Genomic DNA, 22,310 nt, shown 5'->3' on the forward strand with positions numbered 1-22,310 from the left:
GACAGCAAGTCTTTCATACCTGTAATAGAGGAAATATGTATAGCCAGCTAGATGGGGACAATCAGGGCCGTCGTAAAGGGGTGAAAGGTGATGACGATTCTAGGGGCCCACAGCCCAGGAGGGGCCCATGGCAATAAAATAATAATAAAAAAAAAAGTAACTACCAGCCCATAGTACTAGGCCCCCCCCCCCCCCCGTCAACAATTGCTCCTTCCACCCCCCCCCCCCCACGTCAACAATTCAGCGCAGGGGGGCCCATTAGTACCTCTTCTATAGGGGCCCAGGACTTGTTGCAACGGCCCTGGGGACAATGGTATTTGAAAGTTATTTTTAGTATACTATATTAATGTGTTTAAGCGTCGTCCTGTCTGAGTTGAATTGGGTCTCATCTGGTAGTCAAAGTTGACCGAATGTATTTTGTTTACTTTGAATCTGAACTAAATCCTTTGAGCATCAACCTCGGTTATCAAACAGACGCTCCCTTCTTCTACATCAGAAAACTAACTGTCGGAGAAACTAGGGTAAACCATGGATGCATATAAGCAAACTGTTGGATATTAAAAAATAATGCGGGTAAACCATGTAGGAAGTAAACAGTGCTGGATGTGATTTTTTGGTAAATAATGAACATATAATAAATATAACTTGTATATTACAATCTATGGGTTAACCATGACAGAAGTAAACAGTTGGATATGACGATTATAATTAAATCACGCAAATTATAATAAGTAAACCGTTCTTTATCATACCACGCCCAGCGCGTCATATGACAGACGTCAGTGGTCATGGCTGAATTTCAGCCGCGCAGACGTCTGCACGATGAGCCCAACTTGTCGAATAAAGCCCAAACCGCTGTCAAATCGGTCCCCGCTGACAACGCAGACGTCCTCCTCAAGCTGTTGGCTGCCGGGTTTTACGGTATTAGTTCTTTCCTTATTGTCGTGGTGAACAAAAGCGTCCTCACAAGTTACAGGTAAGCGACCAGCAGTTTGAACTTTGTAGCCCCCGGCACTCGATAACTAACCAACCTGAATGTGATATATCAACGAATGATTCGTGTTTGTTTTCTTTGCAGGTTCCCGTCATCAACATGTGTAGGGATTGGCCAAGTAAGCTTTAACCTACAGTTCATGATCGCAGGAAATATGAGTCTTCGTATAAATTGCTCAAATATTGATTATTGTATATCGTGTACAGATGCTGGCCACTATCGTAGTTCTCAGGTCTGCAAAGGCGCTAGGTGTCATCAAATTCCCAGATATGGACTCAACCATACCAAACAAGGTGATATTTCGGGGGCATGTCGTTTAATTGTGGATTTATGCGGGAATCCTGCGTTTAAACTTTTATCTCCCCTTTACAGATGTTCCCCATGCCTATTCTCTATGCTGGGAATCAGATATCAGGCCTGTTTGGGACACAGCGATTAAAGTAAGGTGTAGCCATTCAATAATCCCTTTTGATCTCTATAATTCATCCCCCCAGGCTCTCATTCAATGGCGTTGTTTTTCTACCCAACAGTCTGCCCATGTTTACGGTCTTAAGGAGGTTCGCTATTCTGCTCACCATGGTGTTTGAGGGACTTATACTGAAGTAGGTGTAGTCCACATTTACACCAAGATGCAATGGAGCAGGGAAACATTTACATACTAAATACTGTAACTTCCCTGTTCACACAGAAAGACTTACTCCAGATCAGTTAAGTTGACTGTATTTACCATGGTCTTGGGAGCGTTGGTTGCAGCCAGGTAAGAGCCGGAACTGGTTCATTAACTCGGTCGCCACTCTCTGCTATTCCTCCTGTCTCAACGTGCTATCTCGTTCTTCTGTTGTAGCTCCGATCTAGCCTTTGATCTCCAGGGATACACGTTCATTATGCTGAACAATCTGTTCTCGGCAGCTAGTGGCGTTTACATGAAGCAGAAGTTGGACTCCAAGGTAACGTGTTTGTATTTTACACAGTGGTGGATTTAACCCTGCATGTCTGATTGTACACTTTTAAAAATGACCTGTTTATAAAAAACTCTTTATTTTTATTAGGAGCTTGGGAAGTACGGTCTACTTTACTACAATGCACTGATCATGATTTTCCCTACATTGGCATACGCTTTCTTTGCCGGTGACTTGCATACGGTAAGCTCTTTTATGTGGTGTTAAAGGGGACATATGATGAAAGCAACACTTTTCCTGGGATTGGGGTGTTGTTTTGGGTCTCTGGTGCTCCCACACGCATACAAACTTTGAAATTAGTCTGTACATGACTTTTGAGTGAGATATGCATTTCTGAAAGTACCCCGCCAGTTACCAAACGTGCGGGTCAGTTTCGGTGCCCCCTCCTACGTAGGAAGGGGGACATTTGAACATGACCTCCAACGTCCCCTCCCCTCCATCAGAGCATGGCTAAGATTGTGTGGGCGAGCGGACGAGCATCTCCGGCGGGGGGAACTCGACAGCTCAGCTCCCGGAGGACAATCCCCCTCTCCATGTCGCGGTTCAATATGGACTTCAGCCTCAGGGCCAAAGTTCCTTTCCCCAATACTTCGTAACCATGGCCGAGACAAGCCCCACTCTTTACTTGTTGTGGAAGTACCAGAGACGTCAGGCGCAGTCTTTATGATTCATGGTACCATCCGAGGCGCACGCAGCTTTGACCGGGATATTAGATGTATTATATAAATACCTATATTATATTATGTTATATTATATAGTTCTAGAGCTCCAGGAGTCCGCAGACGGCAACAATCCCTCCTCCTCCATGCTGTTGTTCAGTCTGCCAGCTCATTGGTCAACGGGCAGCAGCTCATTGGTCAACGGGCAGCAGCTCATTGGTCAACGGGCAGCAGCTCATTGGTCAACGGGCAGCAGCTCATTTGCATTAAAGTTTCAGACACCAGAAACGGCATTCTGAAGGGACTGAAACGGGAGAAGGGGGGTGGCGAGATTTGTTTTCCTAAAAGCTATTTCCAGCTATTGGCTTCAAAAACATGTTTTCTACGTTTACTTGTTTGGGAAAACACCATAATGTCTCCTTTAATATCCTCATCTGCAACACTTCTTTGGGGTATAACGTGTTGACTTCCTTGTTTAGGCTATGGAGTTTGATGGATGGTCCGATGCAATGTTTGTTCTACAGTTTCTCCTCTCCTGTATTTTTGGGTAAGACCATATTTAAGAAGATAAATGAATTGTGAGGTATCTTTAATTTAGCCATATATACAGTCTAACTCGACTTTATATGTCGTCAGTTTCATCTTGATGTACTCCACGGTGCTTTGCACTCAGCTCAACTCCGCCCTCACTACATCCATCGTAGGCTGCATTAAAGTAGGTCATTTTTAACAATGGATGAGTCAGAAATCCTTAACTATGAAATTAAACTATGAAAAAAAACCGATGAAACTGAAAAAAAAGTACTTATGTTTTTCACTCCCTCTCTTAAGAACATCTTTGTCACATACATTGGTATGGCGGTCGGTGGAGACTACATATTCACCTGGACCAACTTCATTGGCCTTCACATTAGGTAAGAAGCAGCTCTCATTGGTCGGCCTCCATGTTTGTAGCCATTGTCAAGATGTAAAACAACCATCTTTTCCCTACCACAGTATTGCTGGAAGCCTTGTGTACTCTCACATCATCTTCACACGGGAGCAATCAAGTAAGAAAAACTTGGTTATTTTTCTGGCATCAGTCAAATTAAAATGTAGTAAATTGCAAGTTCTAAAGTTTCTAAAATATGCTGTTCGTATTTCCCAGAAAATATCTAGACCAAAGATGCACAATGTTCTCCATGGAAGAAAAAGCACGACTGAATTGTAATTCATAAATATATCAACATGTTTAATGTACAGGTAATGATAAATGTGAAGTGAATAGCAAATAAGCATGTCGTTTTTATAAGCCGTTAGGCCACAGCTTTTATATTCATGAATAAATGGCAAAAGATACAAATGGTTGTTATGAATGTCTCGTTTGAACTTAATAAAATGGTCTATCATGTTTCCCCTAGGACTCTAAGCCTAGGCAGCATTTACATGTTTATTAGAAGCCCGACAAATGATTGAGACCTTGTTCTGAAAAGCCTGCCTGGTTTAGAGTGGGTGATTACAGACAGTATGTAAAAACATCATCCCAGGTCAGAGTTCCAAAGATCGAACCCAGTACAGAAATAAATGTACAGCCAACTGGAGTTGTAGCAAAATGTCAACAAAAAGCAGAAGGTTATAAATAATCATGTTTATATGATGCAACAGGTATGACAAATATAATCTCGCTCAGTTTGAGCCCTTGAGGATTATACTCAACCTTCGGTGGGGAGAGGGAGAAATCTTAAAAGGGGATCAAGCTAAAATTTTTCCAAATACCAATGCTGGACTCATGTACTCAATAAAGGTCGGATACAGGGGTGGATCCACTTGGTTCAGTCCAGACGTCCTGTAAAACATGTGTGCAAAGTCAGCGTCTTTGATTTCTTTTGCTGGAATAATATAGTTCTGGAAACTGTTTCCCTTAAGAGAAGTTTGGCTATAGATGGAAACACTTCTGCATTTGGAATGAGATGAGGTTAGATATGAAGTTTAAAATCGTCAAGTTAAGGGTTGTGGGTTTGAGGTATGCACAGCAGTAAACAGCAGCTTCAAATGTCATGAAAAAAAAATGCTAGAACGATAAGTGTAGTATGTGAAAGTCATGAGTCAGTGATTAGTCTGAGGTCTGACAGAGGGGCAAAGGTTGTGTATGGAGCAGGAACACACGTCCTTTAGGGAGGTTCTTCCCTCCCTTGTTCCGGTGCACCGGCCTTCAGGATGATGCCGCGTTGGTTGAACACATTGAGGGGTGCTTGGGTGAGACGGGCCCTCGAGACACATGGCACGTCTTTGTTGAAGCGGTGCTAGTGCTAAAGGAGGGCCATCAGTTCCTCATGATTTCACATCAAGACCTTCAATGTTTCAGATGTCGTCTTGGCAGGGAGACACCGTTGTCCGTAAACCAGAAAAGCCCTTGACCAATTCTGTCGTACACTCTTTAGACAGTGTGCTGAGATTCGTCTACTTACCCAGCCAGTTGTTTGCGCATTAATTCCGCACAATATGTAATGAAGGGTGACCTGTAAATCTGGGTGTTAAGTGCCAAATCCAAATAAGTATCAAATTGAAATAAGGCATGGTCCTCCGTGAAAGCAGGTCCCATTATGGTAATTCATCTTTCCGATATGGGGCATCATGTGGGATGCTAACTTTCCAGCTGTGGTGAAGTTTGTTGTTGGATATTCATTTGGGGTTCATCAGCGGTTTCTGACGTGTTTTCAGTCTTGGCGGACAACCAAGGGACCCCACTCACTCCTGACTGCTTGCTCTTCAGAGTTCATTAATTGCTTCATTTCCTATGGAAAATTGCTTTTTGCTCAATAGCTTCCATGGTATGGGACCAAACCACCTCAAACAGATGCAGAACGCGACACACTAATACACCCGTGTGACCTTCTGATGAAGACGGATGTACATCTGTCGAAACATGTCAAGGTAAAGAAAATAACATCTACCAATATGTTTGATAAAAGAAAAACTAAATATTGATCTCAAGTGTAGACAATGCAGAACTGTTCTAGGTGGTACTCTTTAGACACAACCAAGGATAATATAATATGTTGCAGCTTTGTTGGACTTTTGTTCAATAAAAAATACAATGGACGGAAATACATTTGTTCATCTTTATTGAATTCATTCAATATCCATCGCTGTGCAGTTGCTGTGAAAGTAGAAGAAAACATTTCAGAGGGTCAGTCTAGCTTAACCAAAGAAAATCTAAGTATTAAAGATAATAGCCGTATACCCTCTCGAGGAGCTGAATCTCCAGCTTGAGTTTTTTTATCTGCAATTTTATTTTAACATTATCCAACTCCAGGTTGCGCTTATACAGCACCCTTATATTTTCTTCGCCAACCTAAAGAAATTATGGGTTAAAATTGTGATTCATTTACCGTGTTCAAAGCCTTGTGGCCTTACAAAAAGGAATAACCTAAATAAAAACCTTGTCTGTCCCTCGAGAAGGCCTTGATGAGGAGGTGGAGGTCTCGTCCCTCTTTAGATAGATGATCATGCAGAAGGAAGAGTCATGTGAAACAGTTACATGCAGCCACAGCACTGCTGGGTTGAGTTTCCCATTGATTCGTGGTGACCTGTGAAAGTTCACAGGTCACCCCGCAGTCGTCATACATAAACCTTGGATAGTCCAGTGCTGTGTCGTCCGTTATCCCATACATAACCAACAGCTATGTCAGTGACCCAATAGCCATTTTTTGCCTGCAAATTCCTATTATAGCTGTAAATTGTTAAGAAAAATCACCTCCATAGTCACCCTGGACTCACAGGCTGACAGATTCTCGTTATCGTTCATGTCCTGAAAGAATCAGGGAAATGTTAGTACCTTCAACCAAAAATTACAAATGAATTTACACTCAATCATCTCACATTTGATTAGCAAGACAATTATGTATGTTCATTGCCAATACATGAATACATATCCATTTCCTAGCATCGGATAATGAGGCAGTGGGGTCAGATGACAGCCACCTTCCATTCCGGCCTTCATTATACACAAGGATAATATCATTTGTTGCACCTACAATTGCATTATTTTTTTTTAAAGAATCCTATTCTTTTCCTATGGAAAATAGCTTTTTGCTCAATAGCTTCCATGTATGCCACCGAAAGACCCCAAACCAATAAAGAACTGTTCTACTAGGTGGAACTGAGCAAAAAGCCATTTTCCATAAGAAATTAATGGAGTAGTAATTTATTGACGATGCCTATGTGAAAAGTGAAAAGTTAGTGGGTGTCCTTTGGTTGTCCGCCAAGACTGACTGAAAGCACCTCAGAAACCCGAAATGAATATGCGAATATCCAACAAACTAAATTCACCACGGTGACTTTCCCGTCAACAGAGTTCCCTAAGCAGTTTATTTCCCAAACGTTGTGGTCAGTTTTGCCAGTTATTCCATTTTGTTGCCAGGCCTTGCCACAGTTACCAGAGCCCACATTTCCAAGCGGTGGCATGGTAATGAGCCATTTCGTATTGCACTTAAGTAACAAGGTGCATACAAATACATAAAAAAAACCTAAACATAAGTAGCATACATACAGCAAAAGTACATACAACTCAGAACAAGCCCCCTTAAAAAAAACAATCGATATACATACAACAAATTCAAGTGACGAGTGCTTGCGTGTGAAGAAACGTTTTGATCAGGGATTTAGAGCCAGCGAGTTCCTCTTCAGGAAAGTGGTACCGCAGTCCACGGCCCCTAGGCCCCGTCCACACGAAGCCGATTTCATGGCGAAACCGCAAAGGTCTTGTACGGTTCGGCCTTCCGTCCACACGAAGCCGGCGAATCCGCTGACCGAAACCGCAAACTTCTGAAACCACCCTCGGAGGTGGTTTCAAATCTACCCGGTTTCGTTTTGGATTCGTGTGGACGCCTGAAACCGACTGAAACCGCAAACCATGACGTCATGCCCCCCCCCGATCCTCTAGCCAATGACTGTTAAGCCCGCGGAGTCTCACCCTTTATGCGCATGCTCGCCTCTTTTCTTATTTATTTTCCTTCTGGATTTCTGTAGCAGAAGCAGCGCCCCTTATGGGCCTGGCTTGTGTACTACAGCGTTTCTACAGGTCTACCCGGTTTCGCTTGGCTTCGTCTTTACGGAGATACTTCGAAACCGGATAGATCGAAACCGTAACGGTTTCGCCCGTTTCGGCTTCGTGTGGACGGGGCCCTAGTCTAACAAATCAGACTTTATACTTCCTCAAAGATGAGGGGGAGCCCCGTAATACACAACCACATATAGCCCTACACAACACTTAAATCAAAACAGCAGTAAGCCAAGCCAGTTCACTATAACAGCGGTAAAATTAAAGTAAAAGGTTTAAGGGGAAAATAACAGGGATACCGACAGCGTGCGTGCGTGTGTAGATACGGAGATACATCACGTCAACCAGCGCAAAAACGCATAACGTGTGATACTCAGTTACTCACTGCGGTTTTTCCTGATTCGCAGTCCGACGCAACAAAAAGAACAGCACATGTCGGTCTAAATACAGAAGTGCGTGACCCAGGTGAACTTACTTGAGCGCTAATGAGAACGTACTTGATGTGATTGGCTGTTAGCAAGTTCGAGACAAGAACGACGGTAGACCACCGGAAGAAAGGAAAACCGCTCAAAATATAATTTCTCGTCTCTTACGATGTTAACGTTACGTTACAGGCTTAATATACTGCTGCATTATATATCATATCCAATAAGTGGAGTTGTTTTTGGCAGACCTTATCCAAAGCTATTGGCATTGAGCAGGTAGGGGTAGGCATGCTGCTCAACGTTGCCTTACCAGGTATAGGCTCCGGTTGTGGACGTTCGGAGTACCTTTGGCCAGGTGTCATCGATGGAGTTAGATTCATTCACGAATCGTTATGCGTGAGCAAAACACGTTTTGCGTTTGTGCGGGGTTTTGGCATGAATCTAACTCAATAGTCATCACCCTCGACAATATCATGCCCCACCAAGTGATTACGGAAAAGTAAATGCCTAAAACATTGAATCCCTTTGCTGGGGTATATGTCAAGATCAGTCAGATATTTATAATACTCTATTGTTAAAGAATAAAGCGAAACAGTAATCATACGACCATGTATGTCAATACTAAATTTATTAAATATAACCAACATAGCTCCATTCAGTGTCGGCCTTGGTATATGCGTGTTTAATCATGTCATTTTTGGAGGAAAAAAAAACAAAATACATTTTTTAAGACCAGTAAACAAAAACAGAGACAACAGTCAACAACATTTTAGAGACAGTGAATGCCTTCTCTATCAGTTGGTGGGAACCTCCAACAAGCAGTTTTCAGCCTAAAGACTACCGGTACACACATCACCTTTGGATGGCAGGCGAGAATGTGTTTAAAGGTGTGTGAACAGAGGCCCCCATGTCCTCCTCAAAACTTCTAGAATGTTGTGACTGGCTGAACAGAAAGCCGCCGACCGCACATATTTAATCTGACAGGACCGCAAAGAGGAAACGGCTAAATCTTATTTAATCAGACAGAAAGCATCAGCTACGGCTTCATCATGTCCCAGAGGTCTAAGCCTTGAGGCGAGCGGGAAGCCTGTGAGAGCTGAAGGACTGCCATCAGAGTTTACAAACTGCACACAAGATTGGAAATCTATACAAATTGTACAATAAAAATAGAGATAAACAATAATCAAGATTTTGTCTAGCAAAACAAGCAAAGTACTTACTATGGAATAAAGGTGACCCTCTCAAAGCAATGAGTACAGGACGTCACTGACGCCAGCTGCTTACACAAACGAACCCTGTGGCGGTTCATTTTAGAGTCGTACTGCGTACGTTATGTGGCCATGGTTACCACCCATGGTGGATCCAAAATGGCAGGATGGGCATTTCGAACAGCGTCATAATGGTTCTACTCCACATCTTAAAAAGTGCGACCGACTAAAGGGAGCCAGCGCCCCCACATGGCTGTTTAGAGGGGTTGCCGTTTCGTGTTCTTTTGTCATTTGTTAACATTTCTCCAGGGCTCCAAAGGTCGAACAGCACATTCAAATCATTGCAATTCATTTTCCTTTTAAAAAATATAAATATCTCTCATGTAAAAAAATATCACCGATTTATATTCCTTGGGTTCCCCAGATACAAAAGGTACTGGTTGAACTGGGAGGCAGGAGGCCGTGATGGTTGAACTGGGAGGCAGGAGGCCGTGATGGTTGAACTGGGAGGCAGGAGGCCGTGATGGTTGAACTGCGAGGCAGGAGGCCGTGATGGTTGAACTGGGAGGCAGGAGGCCGTGATGGTTGAACTGGGCTCCAGGGGGGGGCTGAGGGGTGGAGACGGTGGCCCAGGGGGTGGAGACGGTGGCCCAGGGGGGGGGGGGGGGGGTTGCCCCGGGGGGCTTTACAGTGGAGTGGGTCCCTGGGCGTAGCGGGTCCGGGGTCCTGCGCTCTGCCCCCCCCCCCGCCCCAGGCCCCAGGCTGGGGCCCTTCAGTTGTCCTGGACCAGCGGGGCCTCCAGGTCCCCGGCCCCCGGCGCCTCGGCCTCGGTCCGGCACCTCTTGGGGGGGCGCTCGGCCGCCGCGGGGGGGGCCGGGGGGGCGGGCTCTCTGTGTTCTAGGAGCGGCTCCACGCCGTTCCGCTCGTGGCTAGCGCCGCCGCCGCCGTTGGAGTTGGAGTCACTGTCCGTGGAGAGGGGGGGGGGGGGGCGGGGGCGGGCCGTTGGCCTGGAGCGCCTCTGCTCTGACCTGGGGGGCCAGCAGCGTCTGGGAGCGCCCCCCACAGGAGGGGTCGGTGTCGGCGCAGGAGGGGCGCTCCCCGTTGTGACCGCTGCTGTCCTCGCGCTCTGATTGGCTGGTGCTGCTGTTGGAGGCGTTGGCGGGGGGCGAGGCCGCCCTGCTGGAGGCCGCGCTCTCCGTCTCGTCCAATAGCCTGTCCATGTAGTCTCTGCAGAGACCAGAGCCAATCAGAGCATACGTCATGTGGAACGACCAATCAGGATGGCCGTTATGTTGGTACACTTAACCAGATCAATCTGATGGGCGTCTGTAGACGTCTGACGACACCCAACACAGACCTTTACGTTCATCAGCGTCTACGCACAAACCGTGCTGCATGTGCTCTTTCAAATGGATTTTAACGTTTTATTAATTGTAGCTTGATTTTATATTGTTAATATTATTGATCTAGTACTTTTTTTACCTTCTTTCTTTTTTAGTAATCATGCTATATAAAATAAAACTCATTGTATGGATTCATATTTTTCAACACATTTTATATGAAATACACAACTTAATGTTGATCAGTGCAGTCACAACCCATGCAATGTTAACGTAAAACTGGGTTGGAAATCGTTTTGTGAACATAACACAAACAACATATACACATGTATAATATTAATAACTCACGTTACACCGGGGTGAAGATTATATTTCCTTTTCCCAAGTTTGGTTTGCTGTGCAAAGAAATCATAACGCTCAGACTTCTTCCACATGTAATAAAAGGCCACACATTCTCCTACAGACCTAGTTCTCACCTGGAAAGATTTGATTCAGCAGACACGAAAACACATTATTACCTTCGTCTGCGGGATGGGCTCAGCTCAGGTTTGGCTCAGCTAGCACAAGTTACAAATCTATTTTGTGAGTTTGACTAAATCCACATGCGTAGATTTGTCAAATCACAAACAATTCAAAATGTCCAAAGTACTTTTTTCTGTCTTTGAATAAATGAATTAGCTGAATCCAAACCTGAGCGCCCATGAACCACACACCACACAAATATTGACATTATTGGATGTTGGATGTGAATAGCATGATCAACAAGTAGCTCACCTTATTGGCCTGTATTAGATGGAAATCTTTTCCATAGGCTTTGAGACCTTGCTCAAAATTTCTACATTCCTCTTCAGTCCAGACGGACAATTCCTCTGTTGTTGGGGGAACACCAGAGTTAATGTTTACGCTACCAAACAACACTAGTCTGGAAGAGACGTTGACTAAAGTACAACTCTGAGATGAAAAACCATCTTCATGGCATTGACCTGCCCACCTCTGGCCGCTTTCACGTTGAACTTGAGTCTCCTCAAGGCCTCCTCGGGGTCAAAGTCACACTTGACCAACTCGTACAAAGCCTGCGGAGAACAGGAGCACATGAAGCTAGGCCATCACAAACTCAGGGGAACACCTCCACACATTGAGGACATCTGAGGGGACAATGTGCACTAATGAAAGCCACTTCGCACACGTCTTTAGCAGTCGCTCTTATCCAAACCCCTGCCCTCAGTGCGCACCAGAGATCCCTCCCATGAACTACCTGCTGGTCCTCTTTGATAGGGGATCCCTCCCATGAACTACCTGCTGGTCCTCTTTGATAGGGGATCCCTCCCATGAACTACCTGCTGGTCCTCTTTGATAGGGGATCCCTCCCATGAACTACCTGCTGGTCCTCTTTGATAGGGGATCCCTCCCATGAACTACCTGCTGGTCCTCTTTGATAGGGGATCCCTCCCATGAACTACCTGCTGGTCCTCTTTGATAGGGGATCCCTCCCATGAACTACCTGTTGGTCCTCTTTGATAGGGGATCCCTCCCATGAACTACCTGTTGGTCCTCTTTGATAGGGGATCCCTCCCATGAACTACCTGCTCGTTGTCTTTGATGTGGGATCCCTCGGGAATGGCGTCCACTCCCGTCTCCTCTCCGGTTCGCCGTGACGCCTCCGTCAGGAATTCCACTACCTTGCCTTCCGGAAGGCACTCAGGGTTCCATAGCAGCTGGTCCTCGTTCTCATACACTGCGGGGAGGATGCACATGATGAGCAGGGAACGCTGTAATGTTGGAGCGTGGTGGAGAGGTGGGCGCGTCCTCTTACCCTTCTCGTTCTCTTTGTATTTAGTCAGACCCGAGGGGGTCTCTGCCTGGTACATGGAGCCCACCATGATCTCCTACACACCAAGAACACCGTTCAAATACAGAACCAACTGAAGGACTCATTTATCAAACACAACAGTGAGCACATGAAGCCTGTAACTGTGTGCATCTTGTCGTGTGTACCCCAGTGACCCCCCCAGTGACCCCCCCAGTGACCCCCCGCGGGCAGTAGCCTTCAGAGGGGCCTACCTTCTTCCAGTCCTCCGATGGGACGTAGTCCTCGTCCTCCTCAGACTCGTCCTCCGCGTCGTGGCCTGAAACAACAAGAATGGACGTCTTCACCCCCGCTGCAGAGCGCTGAGCTGCGCTCCAGACATCCTAACGATGCACTACGACGGCTCAGCGTTACCGTCTACCTAGCCACAGCTCCGCGGGGGAGCTCACACGTACCCTCAAAGTATTTGAGCTTCTGCGTGCGGATGAGGTCCGCCGTGCCCAGGGAGCGCACCGAGCGCGTGCGTCCGCCGGCCAGACCCAACCCCCCCTCGCTGGTCGGCTTGGCGTCGTCCTCCAGCTCAGGCGGGGTCTTGGCCCCCTCCACCTGGAACCAGTAGAGACACAACCAATCAATAACATCTGGAACCAGTAGAGACACGACCAATCAATAACATCTGGAACCAGTAGAGACACGACCAATCAATAACATCTGGAACCAGTAGAGACACGACCAATCAATAACATCTGGAACCAGTAGAGACATGACCAATCAATAACATCTGGAACCAGTAGACACGACCAATTAATAACATCTGGAACCAGTAGAGACACCGTGAGCTCAGACACGACCAATCGATAACATCTGGAACCAGTAGAGACACGACCAATCAATAACATCTGGAACCAGTAGAGACACGACCAATCAATAACATCTGGAACCAGTAGAGACACGGTGAGATCAGACACGACCAATCAATAACATCTGGAACCAGTAGAGACACGACCAATCAATAACATCTGGAACCAGTAGAGACACGACCAATCAATAACATCTGGAACCAGTAGAAACACGGTGAGCTCAGACACGACTAATCAATAACATCTGGAACCAGTAGAGACACGGTGAGATCAGACACAACCAATCAATAACATCTGGAACCAGTAGAGACACGGTGAGATCAGACACGACCAATCAATAACATCTGGAACCAGTAGAGACACGACCAATCAATAACATCTGGAACCAGTAGTGACACGGTGAGCTCAGACACGACTAATCAATAACATCTGGAACCAGTAGAGACACGGTGAGATCAGACACGACCAATCAATAACATCTGGAACCAGTAGAGACACGGTGAGCTCAGACACGACCAATCAATAACATCTGGAACCAGTAGAGACACGACCAATCAATAACATCTGGAACCAGTAGAGACACGGTGAGCTCAGACACGACAAATCAATAACATCTGGAACCAGTAGAGACACCTTGAGCTCAGACACGACTAATCAATAACATCTGGAACCAGTAGACACGACCAATCAATAACATCTGGAACCAGTAGAGACACGACCAATCAATAACATCTGGAACCAGTAGAGACACGACCAATCAATAACATCTGGAACCAGTAGAGACACGGTGAGCTCAGACACGACCAATCAATAACATCTAGAACCAGTAGAGACACGACCAATCAATAACATCTGGAACCAGTAGAGACACGACCAATCAATAACATCTGGAACCAGTAGAGACACGACCAATCAATAACATCTGGAACCAGTAGACACGACCAATCAATAACATCTGGAACCAGTAGAGACACGGTGAGATCAGACACGACCAATCAATAACATCTGGAACCAGTAGAGACACGACCAATCAATAACATCTGGAACCAGTAGAGACACGGTGAGCTCAGACACGACTAATCAATAACATCTGGAACCAGTAGAGACACGGTGAGATCAGACACGACCAATCAATAACATCTTGAACCAGTAGAGACACGACCAATCAATAACATCTGGAACCAGTAGAGACACGGTGAGCTCAGACTAGGGATCGACCGATATATCGGTCGGCCGATATTATCGGCCGATATTCGCGTTTTTTACGTGTATCGGTATCGGCCGATACGTGGCCGATTTTCACCGATTTTTTTTTTTTTTTTTTTTTTTTTTTTTTTTTCTACTTGTTCTACCTCACCTGTTTTTACTATTTGTTAAATATAGTTTTTTATATTGAAGTTCAATAAATGTTCCTTTTTTTTAATTGAGACTTGTAACATTTGTTATCAGTGTAATTTTTATGATTGAGGGAGCAAAAAAAAAAAAAAAAAAAAAAAGTAGTATCGGCTCTAAATATCGGTATCGGCGTATCGGCGTATCGGCTAAGTCTGATGAAAAAATATCGGTATCGTATCGGCCCTAAAAAATACGTATCGGTCGATCCCTAGCTCAGACACGACCAATCAATAACATCTGGAACCAGTAGAGACACGACCAATCAATAACATCTGGAACCTGTAGAGACACGGTGAGCTCAGACTAGGGCTTTGACTTTTGGCCAAAAATCATATTCGAAGTTCGTTTGTTTATTAATATTAGTATTCGAATATATTCGAATATTTATTAATAATATTTTGACCATTAAATGCCTTCAGTAATACCTGGGCTGAATCCGAGTACTTAGTACATACTATTTATGTTCAGTGTCTACTACTTACAGCTATGCGTAGAACGCCTAGAACGGTCTACAGCTATGCGTAGAACGCCTCTGAACTCTTCCGAACTCTTCCGAACACCGCCGTAACTCCACCGGATGTTTGGAGATGACGTGTCTCCCCTCAGATGCCGGCAAAATTACCTTGATAAGTTACCTGTTTTCCATCTTGTCATCGTTGCTATTAAATTAAAAATGTCTTTTTACTTAATTACTTACTTTACTTTTTTACTCTTTTTAATGTCTCTTTTTTTCGCCGCTTTCTATGACGTCTTTCTAAGCCGCTGTTGGTAGTGTCGGGTCAGCCATCTCTTCTTCGTTCGTTACCACACCCGTAGTCTGGTAACGTAGTGACCTACCGTTGTATACTGTGGCGGTAGTACGCATTCGGAAACGTTTTCCGTGCTACACAATGCACACTGAGCATTCGGACGCGCTATATTTGTGGCGTACTACAAAATGCATACTATAAGTATGAGTATTCGGATTCAGCCCTTGATTGGGCTTTGCGAGGTTTGTTTACCGGCGTTGCTATGGTTACCGGTCTTGCGTGTTCCAACTGTTTATTATGTTTCTAATAAATCGCTGTCTAATCAATACTTCATTCACTGCCTCTTCCGTGGTCATTACAATATTATGAATAGACTGCATGGGTTCTCCGACGTCTCTCCCTCTTGGCCTGCCCATAACAGGTTCGAATATTAAGGGCTGCCTAATATTCGTTCGAATTATTTTTATTTTTTTTGATATTCGAATTATATTCGAATCACGAAGTTCGAAGTCAAAGCCCTAGCTCAGACACGACCAATCAATAACATCTGGAACCAGTAGAGACACGGTGAGCTCAGACACGACCAATCAATAACATCTGGAACCAGTAGAGACACCGTGAGCTCAGACACGACTAATCAATAACATCCGGAACCAGTAGACACGACCAATCAATAACATCTAGAACCAGTAGAGACACGACCAATCAATAACATCTGGAACCAGTAGAGACACGGTGAGCTCAGACACGACCAATCAATAACATCTAGAACCAGTAGACACGGTGAGCTCAGACATGACCAATCAATGACATCTGGAACCAGTAGAGACACGACCAATCAATAACATCTGGAACCAGTAGAGACACGGTGAGCTCAGACACGACCAATCAATAACATCTGGAACCAGTAGAGACACGGTGAGCTCAGACACGACCAATCAATAACATCTGGAACCAGTAGAGACACGACCAATCAATAACATCTGGAACCAGTAGAGACACGGTGAGCTCAGACACGACCAATTAATAACATCTGGAACCAGTAGAGACACGACCAATCAATAACATCTGGAACCAGTAGACACGACCAATCAATAACATCTGGAACCAGCAGACACAGTGATCTCAGACATGACTAATCAATAACGACTGAACCACCGCCATCAGGAGGTTGGTAATGATCGCTTTGCAGCATTAGGAACAATTTAACGACTAAATAAGCATGAATCCATCACTTACAAAAACAATATCATTACTTAGACAGACAGACAGACAGACAGACAGACCTCAGTTCTCTTCAGGCCACCAGTGCTCCTGCTGCTCTCGTCATTATCCAGTTCCTCCTCTTCTTCTTCTTCTTCTTCGTCCTCTTCTTCCTCTTCATCCTCCTCCTCCTCATCCTCCTCCGGTTCCTCCTCCTCTTCGTCCTCATCCGCAGGGGAACCACCGCCATAACCGTACAAACTCAACAGCTCGTGAATGGGCATTTCCCCCTCCTGTTGGAACGACAAAACGCCTGCATCACGGCCCCATCTCTTCCAATGACGCAGCTCAACACACCAAACTAAGAAAAACTTACACGGGCGAGATCTTCAATCTCGTTGGGGTTTGTGTCGTCCGGCGTCTCCAACAGCTCCTCTTCTTCAAGGGTGCGCTCGTCGTCAAAGTCGTGGACAAGAAGGTCCGCAGAGGGGTCGAAGTCATGGTCCACGGAACCCACTGAGCCTCCTGGAAAAGCATTGATTTAAAACCTATCACATTGACTAATCTAGTTAAAACTATCTTCCCATAAATCCAATTGAGAAATTGTCAATTATGTTGAGCAGTGATCAAAAGTTGCCTCCAAAGTTTGTGCAAATCGTGTTTAAAAAACGACTCCATTTAGAATATAGCTCACCTGGGCTCGACTTCCCTACGGAGGGCTGGGAACAAAAGAAAGAGGGAAACAGCGAAGCATGAATAACAAGAGTATGTTTGTAGAATAAGTGCGTTATTTTACCGTCATTAAACTAAATATGAAGGTATGAAGATGAAACACATAAAATAATCGCGGATAGTATTACACTGTTATAACAACTGATGGATATGCTTCATCCAGAGTAGAGGTGGGACAGCACCAAAAAGCGCGCCTGAACCTATGGCCTCAAAACGGACCCCGAGTCGCGTTTACACCGATACCTCCACACACTAGCGACACAGTACAACGAAGCAGTGCCGTAAGCAAACAAAACAACGCAGGCTTCGATTTCACTAGACCAAACATCACTTGCGTTATCTTACACTTCAAAAATACGTCATTTTAACAAGTTAACTTTGCTTGTGTGCCGCTGTGGTACAACTTACAAGCTACATCTTCTGGATTAAGACATAGCCTTGCAGCTACCTGTGCTAGCTTGGTGTGCCCAAACAGCGAAATACGCCATATTATGAAACAAAAATTAAACATTTACGTTCGCTACATATCTTTTTTTTTACACGGGGGGGGGGGGTGTAAACTAAAAATAAGCAGGCGACAAATAGCCTAGCACGAACGGCTAACAGGCGTATCAGGCTAGCGCTGCTAACGCTAGCCCCATCCGAAGTTTACCAAACAGGATTGGCTTAACAAATATAAAGTCCCACATTTCTGCACATGAACTCATTCGGATATTCGTGTCGAGTATTCCTTCATAAATACGCTTCATATGAATGCATGGAATTAATTCGACGATCAGGCTAAAATACTTTTGTTATTTCAAATATTTACTAGACTTTCTTACCTCCGCCATGTTTGCAATCCTACAGGGTCGCGCTGGGGGTCAGCAGCAGTTCCCGGATACACGGGCCCGCCCACTTTTCTGCAGCATCTCCAACCAAGAATGCAAGAAAGTTGAAGGATCCGTGTACAAATATCATGATAAATAATGACTCCTTTATTATTTGTGACTCCAACCTAATAGTCGCGCCTAAATGTGTTAGATACAGAAATATACGTTTTTTTGGAAATTGTATATAATGACTTCATAGAATTGAATATATGCTCTGATCAATTGAAGCATTAAACATGCACCCCCTGGTACCATTCTCAGTATCGCTGATTGCTTGTTAAAATAGTCCACACAAACATCGCTATATTGCTATGTAAACAGCCATGACCATAATCTGTTGACAGATATCAACAGATAACAGTTAAGGGTATCACCATCACTGAAAGTAATCCATTAGGAAACACTTTGCTGAAAGCTTTGCAATAAAGCCCACACAATCCTCTGCCATAAACACCAATTCCCCTCTTTAACATTTTAGAAAATGGACTTTTTCACAGCTTCCCAAAAATGGCCCAGGCAGTCACATCTGACAATCCTGATTACCCCACGCAAGTCCACATCATGGGACCTGAGTCTACAGGGTTTACGTACGGGAGTCGCCTGGAAGGCCCAAGTATGGAGTATGACATCACTTCAAACTCTGCATAAATACAGCGAGCGTGTGTGTCAGTCAAAGACAACCATCTGCAGGAGCCAACATGCGGTGGGCCGTGCTCGTGGCGGTGGCGTTGTGGTGCTGTGTGGCGGAGGTGCGGCTGCAGGACCAGGGGTACACCCTGAGGCTGTGCGGCCGGGAGCTGCTCCGGGCCGTGGTCTACACCTGCGGGGGATCCCGCTGGAGGAGGCTCTTGGAGACCAGAGACTTTGGTCAGTGTACGGTATACCTGTTTTATTTTCATTGATACCTGTTTAAACTTTGGATTCAATGGGTTTATTTGCCTCTTAGTTACTCCTAAATTCCCGTAAGGAGGGCACAGCACACATAGGTGTGGTCAAATACAGAGGTTGTCGCTCCAAACCTGTCAGACTCTGCTGTAATTCTCTACTCGTTATCATTGCTGCGAAAGGTACGAAAAACCACTGCATCTTTATGAGACTGTTCTGCCCCCACTGTCTTATTGTTGTTGTCTAGCCCACAACACGTATAGGATCATAGGTTAGGACTATGTCAGGCTTAGAGGGTTATGGTTTGGTGTCGGGGTTATGGTTAGGTTGGATTAGGGTTAGGGTTGGGTAGTTAGGGTGATGGGTTATGGTTAGGGCAGGGTTTATGGGTCGGGTTAGGGGTGTTATTATTAGCAGTAGTATAAAGCATCATTCTCTCTCCCCCAGGTCATACATCGCCCAGCCTTCTGGGCAGGAGTGTGGACCCCAAGAGAGGCCTGCAGAAGAGAGACGTGAACCAGTACCTGACCTTCATGTGCTGTCAGATAGGCTGTCGGAAGAGTGACCTGTCCAAGCTATGCTAGGCCGCCGGGACCGTGGACAAGGTCAAAGGTTGACCTCGGTTTGGCCGCACTAAAGCGTGGAAGGCAAAGATGATGGGATCATCTGCTATTTACTGTGACTATGCCGGGATAATTATTATACTGCAACAATAAAGAAAATTAGCAATATGTAGAATTCTGGTTGTTTTTGCTCCAATTTAGATGATCTTTGATGACGTCCATAGATAGAAATATGTATATAGATGGGATGAATGGCAATGTACTATGAATATCACATAATAATTCTGGTATGGGCCAGCTAAGATACTAATCGTCAAAAAGATGCATCGCAGTAATGGCATACTTTATTTTTAATAGCGTAATCCTAATCAGAACATAAAAATGTACTCAACACATAAAAGCCAAAGCAACGCAACGTTTATTACCATGATAGCAAACATATCATGGGTTGGGATGGCCATCGGCCATCAGTCCCCGATCTGGGTCTTGGTCTGTGCGTGACTCATTCAAAGTACACAGCGTAAACACTGGCCACGGCCAACAGAGAGCTGTTCTTGAAGGCGTGCGTGGCAAACGTGTCGCTGGCCGCGTCCCAGAGGCAGCGGCTTCCCAAGTACATGCTCTGCTCCCCCAGCTGCCCGATGCTGATCAGCACCACGATCTTGTACCTGGGGATCAACAGCTCCTTGATGCGGGCCTTCACCACCTGGAGAGGCACAGAGTGCACAGAGAGGAGTGAGACGAGACGCAAGGAAGAATCGTCTCACATACAGTGTCTACTGTACTTGGTCCGATATTAAACATTCCAGACCGATTGTTTACATTCGATTAACAAAGTGCAAAAGCTAATGAAAAGCTGTGCGAGTTTTCAATCTCTGTCTGCGTGCTTCCATTTGGGTCTCTTATCGACTGTGGGGTCAAGAGTGTTTGCATCTGTTGAGCTCGCACTGTGGGACAGTGAAGGCGTGTTTTCCGGGGCACTGTTCTGATAGGTACGTACCGCATTAGTTGGTGCCATATTGCTTGCTATAGCGGTAGAAGGTTCAGTTGGAAACCATAGGGCAGGATAGTGTGGTGGATACGGTGTTAGACTCCCAGCCAACACGTTTACTAGGCTTGATCCCCATTGTCAATAACCTGCCGGTACCCCCGGAGCCAGATGCCGTACCCTACTGCCCCTTAAGGACCTGTATCTGAATGCAGTCTATCTGAGGGAACAATAGAATAGGTACTTCTGATATGGTCTTGGTCATCTGTCGACACAGCTCTGCGTCGTACTTCTCCTCCTGCAGGTAGCTCCCCAGCACGTCCTTCAGAATGTCCGTCACCACCAGCACTGGGAACCGTTTGGACGGGCCGGCTGGGCACCAGGACCAGGACCAGGACCAGGACCAGGACCAGGACCAGGACCAGGAGAAGGAACTCTGGTTATTCTTGAGTCAGTCACATTATTGATATTATCAAATGGGCAGTGTACCCTCATTCTGTACGGTGAGAAAGTAAAACATGCACACACACACACACACACACACACACACACACACACACACACACACACACACACACACACACACACACACACACACACACACACACACACACACACACACACACACAGCAGTTATAATCAATATATACTTATATAGGCCTACAATTAAATGTAATTGAATCAAACATTTGTGGATGAACGGTAGCGGTGCAGGAGTTGTGCACTGGTCAGGCAGCTTCAGTGAAGCTCACCCATGATGTAGGTGTTCTCCATCTGCACCAGGCGGGCGTTCTCCTCCTGGTGGCCTGCCTCGTCCAAGTAGGACACCGTGCTGAGCGAACTTGAATGGACAAATATCAGATTGGGCCAAAATATTAAATTAAAGTTCCTCCTCGTGTTCACACACACACACACACACACACACACACACGCACACACAGTCACACACACACACACACACACACACACACACACACACACACACACACACACACACACACACACACACACACACACACACACACACACACACACACAAATGTTTAAAAACTAACATTTGTATAATTCCCAGTTTTGACAGTTCAGGCTACTTACTCCTTGGTCTTGCCTGTGGTCTCCTTCGCTTTGACATCATGGCTTCCCAAGGATGAAACACTGCCTCGTTTCTTTACACTAGCCCTGCGAGCACCTTTGTCTTTTGCCGCCTCAGACATTACAGTTCTCCGTCAGTTAGACTACTGTTAAAGAGAGATTATTTCTTCAGTGTGGTTTAATGTCACTATTGTGTTTTAGCCTCTACGTCTGAACCTCGGTTGCTTTAATAACAGGTGCATGACGTCACATTCTCCAGTCCCGTAACTTCGAATAACAATTAGGAAGAAAGACGGTAGACTGTAAAGGATATCTATGCGGACCTTATAACGAGTGGTATTTTTGTGTACATCTAAGTAGCACAGTGTAACGTGGAAACGTTCAATCAAAGGCGTGCATGAAGAGAGTTGAGGAGAAGTGAAGAATACATTTGAAGTGAAAATGAAATAATTTACCGCATCCAGCGTCTCTCTGGTGGATAACTGAGGTGGTGTTGTTGTTGTCCTGGCAACCGTCAATCGCGGGAGGGTTTTCAAGG

The 22,310-nt window shown here is 45.3% G+C and overlaps 4 protein-coding genes and 1 long non-coding RNA gene across 8 annotated transcripts; 2 read left to right on the top strand and 3 right to left on the bottom strand.

Moving 5' to 3' along the window:
* Positions 1-758: 758 nt before the first annotated feature.
* Positions 759-3,954, top strand: slc35d1b (solute carrier family 35 member D1b). Its single transcript, XM_030364470.1, has 13 exons — positions 759-976; positions 1,079-1,112; positions 1,201-1,287; positions 1,367-1,434; positions 1,525-1,596; positions 1,683-1,751; positions 1,839-1,941; positions 2,044-2,136; positions 3,092-3,159; positions 3,249-3,327; positions 3,444-3,526; positions 3,609-3,661; positions 3,760-3,954. Exons 1-13 carry the CDS (start codon positions 789-791, stop codon positions 3,768-3,770), a joined length of 1,008 nt encoding a protein of 335 aa, XP_030220330.1. The 5' UTR covers positions 759-788; the 3' UTR covers positions 3,771-3,954.
* Positions 3,955-5,694: 1,740 nt separating this feature from the next.
* LOC115549322 (uncharacterized) lies at positions 5,695-7,476 on the bottom strand. 3 transcript variants are annotated; one of them, XR_003977740.1, is made up of 4 exons: positions 7,203-7,476; positions 6,349-6,402; positions 6,034-6,084; positions 5,695-5,751 (listed from the first exon to the last, which is right to left on the bottom strand). It is a non-coding gene; the product is annotated as an uncharacterized LOC115549322 (long non-coding RNA). The 3 variants fall into 3 exon arrangements; XR_003977739.1 differs by lacking the exon at positions 5,695-5,751 and having other exon boundaries at positions 5,758-6,084; XR_003977741.1 differs by lacking the exon at positions 5,695-5,751 and having other exon boundaries at positions 5,758-6,181.
* A 1,211-nt stretch (positions 7,477-8,687) lies between these two features.
* On the bottom strand, positions 8,688-18,276 carry mier1b (mesoderm induction early response 1b, transcriptional regulator). Its single transcript, XM_030364464.1, is given in 13 exon segments — positions 8,688-10,257; positions 10,259-10,513; positions 10,975-11,102; positions 11,401-11,495; positions 11,618-11,699; positions 12,210-12,361; positions 12,440-12,512; positions 12,688-12,752; positions 12,889-13,039; positions 16,724-16,933; positions 17,017-17,165; positions 17,335-17,359; positions 18,197-18,276. Coding segments are annotated over 13 exon segments (1,593 nt in total). The 5' UTR covers positions 18,206-18,276; the 3' UTR covers positions 8,688-10,058.
* Positions 18,277-18,325: 49 nt separating this feature from the next.
* LOC115549321 (relaxin) lies at positions 18,326-19,847 on the top strand. The gene is made up of 2 exons (XM_030364471.1): positions 18,326-19,111; positions 19,577-19,847. The coding sequence occupies exons 1-2, from the start codon at positions 18,943-18,945 to the stop codon at positions 19,711-19,713; spliced, it is 306 nt and encodes a 101-aa protein (XP_030220331.1). The 5' UTR covers positions 18,326-18,942; the 3' UTR covers positions 19,714-19,847.
* A 176-nt stretch (positions 19,848-20,023) lies between these two features.
* dynlt5 (dynein light chain Tctex-type family member 5) lies at positions 20,024-22,304 on the bottom strand. 2 transcript variants are annotated; one of them, XM_030364826.1, is made up of 5 exons: positions 22,228-22,304; positions 21,776-21,918; positions 21,433-21,521; positions 20,925-21,052; positions 20,024-20,398 (listed from the first exon to the last, which is right to left on the bottom strand). In XM_030364826.1, exons 2-5 carry the CDS (start codon positions 21,892-21,894, stop codon positions 20,195-20,197), a joined length of 540 nt encoding a protein of 179 aa, XP_030220686.1. In that variant the 5' UTR covers positions 21,895-21,918; positions 22,228-22,304; the 3' UTR covers positions 20,024-20,194. The 2 variants fall into 2 exon arrangements, with proteins under 2 accessions (XP_030220686.1, XP_030220688.1); XM_030364828.1 differs by having other exon boundaries at positions 21,776-21,915; positions 22,228-22,280.
* Between the last annotated feature and the right edge of the window lie 6 nt (positions 22,305-22,310).

Source organism: Gadus morhua, chromosome 8, assembly GCF_902167405.1.
Source record: "Gadus morhua chromosome 8, gadMor3.0, whole genome shotgun sequence".
Taxonomy (NCBI): domain Eukaryota; kingdom Metazoa; phylum Chordata; class Actinopteri; order Gadiformes; family Gadidae; genus Gadus; species Gadus morhua.